The sequence below is a fragment of the Aegilops tauschii genome, chromosome 2 (assembly GCF_002575655.3).
Source record: "Aegilops tauschii subsp. strangulata cultivar AL8/78 chromosome 2, Aet v6.0, whole genome shotgun sequence".
Lineage (NCBI taxonomy): Eukaryota > Viridiplantae > Streptophyta > Magnoliopsida > Poales > Poaceae > Aegilops > Aegilops tauschii.
Genome location: NC_053036.3, coordinates 29,922,862 through 29,930,105, shown reverse-complemented (window position 1 = coordinate 29,930,105; position 7,244 = coordinate 29,922,862). Strand labels below are relative to the sequence as shown.

The following is a 7,244-nucleotide window of genomic DNA, read 5'->3' as shown; positions in this document are numbered from 1 at the left end:
CATGGGCATCCAATAGGAGGACGAACGATGAAGAGGCGCTCTCGTGCGTGTCTATGTCTTGCTTCGTGCGAGACAGCAAACCGTGTTACCTGCTAGGAACCGGTAGCGGGCCGACCCACTAACCACGTGGTCCTGTTGTGATTATGTCGCATGAGCCGGTGATATCCGGCTGGAATCCTCGCCGTCGTCACCCTCCCAGCCGCACGAGTCTCTGCTTCTGTAGGATCTAACCCCTCTTTGGTGGCGAGTTGCAAACTCTCTTTTCTGAAACAAAGGCTCAGTTGCAGAAAACGTGAACACAGAGGGGATTGCTCTCGACCGTATGATGAAGAGTCAATCCGACGGACAGAGGCGACGGACGCTCGCGCACGCGACGGTAGGCTGATGGCAAGTGTTTCCCAAAATATGGTTGCAAAATGTAAAAACATAAAAAAGAAAGAACAAAAGGGAGAGAAATGAAAGGAGTATATATAAAGAAAAAGAAAAAGGCCCAGGACGCGCGAGTGCACGCATGAGATGGGATAAGATAAGATCCAGCCAGCACAATCAAGCTAACTCAGGCCCATCAACTCCAAAGAAAAAGGAAGCTGAGTCGGCTTCATCTCCGTCTTCACCGTTGGCTAAAAATAGTCCGTCTTCACCGCCGCCGCCGCCGCCGTCTCCGGTCATATGCTGGGTTCCCAAGGTTTGGTCGACTTCACCACGTCCTTTGCTCTCCCCTCTCCATCCCCTTGATAAGTAATGTGTTGTTCTTCCCAGCTATCAGATTAATACCAATCTAGGGCACTGCCGCCGCCGTCGCGCCATGGAGCAATCTAAGTCGATTTCGATGTGCACCCCGAATTCGGTGCAAGTCACCCACGTGTTCGACATCTTCGGTTACAGCAATCACAGGGGCATGGGCAACGAGAAGTTCATCAGGTCCGGTACTTTCTCCGTCGGCGGCCACGACTGGTCCATCCGCTTCTACCCGGACGGGTACAGCACGGATAAAGTCGAGAAGGATTACATCTCAGTTTATCTCGAGCTCATGAGCAAGGGAGCCAAGGTGCGGGGGTCCTGTGTGTGACCTGAGGTTGGTCGACCAGAGCACCGGAATGTCGGCTTCGGTGCACAAGACAGAGCTGAGGACTTTTGATCCAGCTGACCTCAGTAGGTTTGCTCCACAGACTAGTAATTTCAAAAAGAGAGGGGATGTTGAGTCTGCGTTCCTCGCGAACGATCGCCTCACAATCGAATGCATCGTCACTGTTATCAAAGACCCACACGTGACCGAATCCAAACCGTTCCCCAAAATCGAGGTGCCAGTGCCACCCTCCGATATCGCCGAGCATATCGGCAAGCTTCTGGAAGACGACGAGGGATTCGATGTCACTTTCTGTGTTCGAAGAAAGACCATCGGAGCTCACAGGTCCATACTCGCCGCGCGATCACCTGTCTTCAAAGCGGAGCTCTTTGGGCCGATGAAGGAGGCGAGGACACCGCGGCGCGTTACCATCAAAGACATGCAACCTGGTGTTTTCAGTGCCCTCCTCCATTTCATATATACCGATTCTTTGCCCGATGGTGATAAAAATACTGATATGATCCAGCATTTACTGGTGGCTGCAGACAGATATGCCATGGAGAGGCTCAAGCTGGCTTGCCAAAGTATCCTTTGCGAGAATCTGAACATGGACACCGTGGCAACCACATGGGCTTTGGCTGACCAGCATAGCTGCGACAAGCTTAAGGATGCTTGCCTTGAGTACATCGCTTGTTCGAATGCCATGGATGCTGTGGTGGAAACCCAAGGCTATAAGAATCTCAAAGTGGCTGACCCGTCTCTCATAGTGGATCTGTTGGAGAGGACAACAAAGGCTTGCTCATCATCATATATAGGTTGAGTTTCTACATCAGTACTGAATTGTTTTCTCTGACCTATATATGTGTTTTTGTTAAATCGCATGTTAACATTATTATCAGGATAGTCAGCTCATGTGGATTCTCAAGTTTATGAATGGCGAGCTAGTTTTCCTAGATCAGCCCATCCGAAATTGAACCTGTCAACGATTAGTTTAGTCTTGAAGTTCAATTTATCAGGTTGCTGATTTTATCCATGGATGGGATGAATATACAGACCGAGTGCTTTCTTGCCGAGTTTAAAGGTTGTCACTGCATGAAAGTTGCTGTTAATCTTCAGCAAAACTTGTCTTTCTTTTGTGCTCCCGTTATTGAGAATTTTGTACCCATATGGTCTACATTTGAATGTAACTAGTGGTTGGGGCGCCACCTGGTGGCGCCTCTTGAGACGGGATTGTGCGCACAAATCATGCTATCGTATTTGTTAACGTGTTTGTATGACAGTAGGCTTAGTTTGGCGAGAGCGACAATTACATGTTAGTGGTCAGAAATGAAAGGCACGATAATATAACTACAACAGAAAAAGTGTCCTTTCATAAAGTAGAGCAAGCCTAAACTATACAATTGAACCTCACATAAGTATATTTTGTGTGAATGTGGAGATCACACCAGACTACTTAATGTAGCAAATGACATACCAAATTTCTCTGCAATCTCATTCCAGTCAAGCAACACTTCTTCCTTCTCCTGGCCAGAAAGATAACTACGGACCTACACAGACTTGGACCTTTAACAATCTCGCTCTCATGCCACTGGACCTCCATTTGCTTGAGAAATTAAGGACGCCAACTCCCCTATGCGCACTTGTATTGTTTGAGTACCTCGGCCCGTCCTCTGCATTCATTTTACTCACTTAAAATAAAAAACTCTAAAGAACACAAGTCATCACTCACAACGTTTTCATAGTAACAGAACGCTAGTAACAGACAAGCTCACCCTTATGGTTCAGTTTAATCCTTGATCACCTCAAAGTATAACCAATGGGAAAGAGAGCTCAAATGATTTAAAATAGTTTGGTTGCACATCACTTCTTTAATAAATTTACCTATGAAACATAATAAGGAAACAAATGTAAAATATGAAAAACAAATTACAGGAAGGAGCACACATGAGACCAGAACATGAAGCAGAAGGGTAGAAAACCATAAGGGTGAATTTTCAACATGATAAGTATCAAATATGTCTGTACTGAACATCAAAGGCCAAAAAACCTTGCCAGCTTGTATGCATTCCAGTCCACTCATCATAGCCATGTAGAACTGTTGGGACATACCTGAAAGGCAGAAAAGGACATCTAACGTCATCAACCAGATTTGAAGTTGTGAAGTCATACATTTTGTCCCATCGATCCCGTAAACGGATGATCTCACCGATACAATTACCTGAGATGTCTTTCTTTTCTTCATGTCGTGCTGATCTTGTGAGCTTGATGAGTTGCCATTGCGGAGAACAAATGACTTGACCGACTTAGACGTGCCAACCATTTTTCTGCAGTTTCAAGATTCACAATGACAATCTTGATCTGCTCCAAACTGGACAAATATGTAGACAAGGACATCAATTAGAAGCAGCAACAGTTTTATGCACACAATGCAATAAAGTAAGGTGGACGAAACAAATTTGTCTATAATGAAAAAAGACTTGTAAAGTAACCATGAAACTGAATGAACATATTTATAGTCATAGGTCAGCTCCTCCCATCTCTCTATGTCACAAACAGCAAAAATTCCAACTCTGGTCTATCCATCTACAGTCCCGAAATAACATGATACTATTAGCAAATATCAGGGTTATCAACGAAGATATAGAATAAGTAGTACAATATAACTAACCATTTCTGCATCTCCGTGTTTGGTTCAAAGCTATGATTGATGAACCCGGACTTGTTCCTCTGGTTTGTGGCATCAAAATGACCATATTGCTACTGACCTCACAGAGATAGAAGCTTGTGTAATGTTGTCTCTTCATTTACCATGTCCTTTCCTCACAAGTTATGTCATCAATAACTACAATATTGATGCAAGATATATGGATATTAGTTTGATCGCCCAGTGTACAATGTGATTAACCATCATAACATCAATCATATAAAAAATGCAATCACATACACACACAATTATTTTCACCAGTACACACAATGATCCAATGTAATGAGTGAAATTTGTTGAGAGAAACCAAGCATTGAGTGACTTGGTAGCAGGGACAAACAACAGAACGACATGGAGACTGATGTCGATGTTGTGGCAGGTGATATTGATGAGCCCATCGTCGTAGTCAATGAGGGAGCAATGGTCCATCCAGATGTCGAAGGATCCAGGATTGATGGATGCCGTCGATATCGTGGCTGCGGCCGGTCTCAAACTGGAATGAAATAATTCAAAATTAGTACAAGCACAAGCACAAGCAAGGATGGTAGTAATTAGTTACCTTACAGCAGGGGATGTGGTAGTGGTCGAGTGTGTAGCGAAAGATCGTAGGAGACAACAGAAACAAAGGCATTGAAGAGCGCCCAAGCAGTGACCCGCCAGACAGCACCGGGAAACGGGTACGAACAAAGGTATTGCTACTTAGATGTCTGCAAGTATGCATTATATACCAAAATAATTAATTTTATGTGTATACTATTGAATCAATATCAATGTGAGTTAAAATAGAAGTAAAGCACCTGATCTGTTGTCACCTCAGTTTCAGCAGATTCTCTCTTAACTCTCGCACCCTGAATACTGCTCCTCCTACAACAGAAAATGGCATGCATCAGAACACATGACATTGATATAAATAATCATCTGACAACTAAGGAACAAAATAGAAAGAACACCTTTCAGTGTCTCACATCAGAATCAACATGATGCCTTTCATCGGAATTCTCTTGATCTTCATCTTGATGTACCCAAGACAAGTGCAACTTAGCCAATATATGATAACTGCTAGCATGCTACTGCTGAAACTACAACTATAGTCAGTAAGCATTAGTGATCAGATCTAAAGCTAATACAAAGATGCTGATATCATGCATGGTGGCACATAGCTCAACTTGTGGTCAACATGGTTCCATTGTAGCAAAAGAAATACAATAGCTCATATAGTTCAATCGCCTTAGAAATTAACTAAATACTCGATTTCTAATCATAAAAATCATGTGTACATGTATACAGAACAGACATGACCTTGTTGGGGTTGCAAAAAGACTAACCCAAGAAGGGGCAAAAAGATAAATTAAGACAAAGCTCGCAAAGGAAGAGAAGCAGCGGCGTGAAAATCAACACGTAACGGATGGAGCCATGGAAGAGGCATATGCAATTGGTGGCATCCCTAGCGGCTCGTGAGCAGTTGAATGGCTACCTCGACGGTGCGTCCTGCAGCATGTCAACGGCGTCCCCGACGGCTTCCGCACGCTTGTCCGGTAGCATCCCCAGGTCATCCACGGTTGAATCTCCCTTAACGTCGTCGCACGCCTACTCCCGCGGCTGACTGTGTCACCCACCCACCGATCCATCCAGATGGGCTAGCTAAAGAGAACAGAGGATGAAACGAGCGAGACGGAGATGCGGGTCCATGAATTTGGGCTACAATGTAGGTAATACAAATGATATTAATAATTAACTACAAGTGAATAGGGGATTCTTAAATTATACCATGTATGTATAGGAGGGAATCTGACCAAACTTTTCCATCCATGGTCCATTACTTCTCCTGGCATTCAAGCTATGGCCTATTTTCTTGAAAAGGAAAGAAATGGTATATATATGAAGCTGTACCTTCTGCCATTCCAGAATAAATTATTGCTCGCTAAATCAATGAGACGAAAGAAATGGATTCATGATAGGTAGTCAAACAAAACCGACAAAGACTGCAGAAGATCCCTAGTAATAATTTGATACAATGCTTCACATCCGCGAAAACGTCCGATCCGTCCGGATATAGAATCCTCTCTGCTCCGCATTCGCTCACGCCCGAACCAAACAAAACACGTATTCAGTAGAGAATATAGTAAGCAGCGCTTCCTGATACTGAAAGTCGAAAACGATACCAGAGTGCGAACCAAACGACTCCTAAGACTATGTAGAAGCCTGGCACACACAACATCTAATTAGAAAAACAATCTATACAAACAGATCACTATGCTTTGACTAGAAGAGTTCTATACTGGCTGGCTGGTTTTGCCATTGGACAGCATGCCCATCAGTGAAAACTCAAAACCTTTCAAGCAAAATTGACATGTATTCTGTCTGGAGTAGCAATGTGGAATATGATAAAGCTATGTCAGGGAACCCTTTGAAGTTAAAATTTTCAAGATAATCTAAGCCATTACAGGAAACACACATGTGGCGACATAGCCTATATATTGTAAGTAGAAGGTAAAATAAATTAGGGAGAATGTAAAAAAGGAAAAGCAGGAACAAAAAGTTAGATCTTTTTTACTGTCTTTCTTTTGAGCAGTGACAAATCACAAAAAAAATATGTTTTTTAGCACAGAAGAACGTCCATATGAACAAATAATGTATATATGAGCAGTATTTTTTTCTTAATCTCTCCTTTTTCATCGGTTTTCAATGGAAACAAGGAGGATCTGAAATGCAACTACTTCTCACAAGCCCGCCAAAAGATTAGTCCAGTGCAACTGTTAAGCTAGAACGTGTCCTAGCTAGCAGGAACAAAGTTGTAACAGGAGCATGAAGGATTTTGTAGCGCCGAAATAGCCAAATCTCAAGGAGCAACAGTATATGATATGTTGTTGCGGCAGAAAAGTTAATTTATCTGCCGCACTGGCTGCACATTAGGAACTAATTCTAACATATTTATGCACTGAAAATTCAGCGACAATTTATCTGCCGCATTTTGATGCACTTAAAATAAAGTCAGAGTTTAAAGTTTTCAAAATGTCAAAACTAAAATGTGCAAACTGTGGCAAATATTCCATAACCAATTATGGTGGTGACCAAACATTTTTGCAATGTGGTTTAATGCCCTACAATAATTAAATCAGTGGCTTAAAGAATTATGTAAATGCCTTTTATGATTATTAAAATATTAAACGGTTTTAAATAGGTGCCCAAACTTTTGGAATAATTCTAAATACTAATTTAGGGGCTAGTGCTATATTTTATACAAAAGCTAAAAGCTAAGTTAGAGCAATAAAAGAGAAAGAGAAAACAAAAGAAACGCAAAGGAAAAAAAGATAAGGCCCCGCCTTTCCCCTGGGCCGGCCCAGCTCCCCCCGCACCAGGTGCTCCCTCCCCTGTTCCTCGGGCGCACCCGACCGCGCCCGCGGTCTCCACCGCACCCTCTCGCCGGCAGCGCCGGGAGGGGATAAGGGCAGCAGCTCGCGCCCCCTCGATCCC

At 43.2% G+C, this 7,244-nt stretch overlaps 1 protein-coding gene across 1 annotated transcript; it reads left to right on the top strand.

The window, feature by feature from the left end:
• The first annotated feature begins 805 nt into the window (after window positions 1-805).
• LOC109767617 (BTB/POZ and MATH domain-containing protein 1-like) lies at window positions 806-1,886 on the top strand. The gene is made up of 2 exons (XM_073509509.1): window positions 806-1,048; window positions 1,089-1,886. The coding sequence occupies exons 1-2, from the start codon at window positions 806-808 to the stop codon at window positions 1,884-1,886; spliced, it is 1,041 nt and encodes a 346-aa protein (XP_073365610.1).
• The last annotated feature ends 5,358 nt before the right edge of the window (window positions 1,887-7,244 follow it).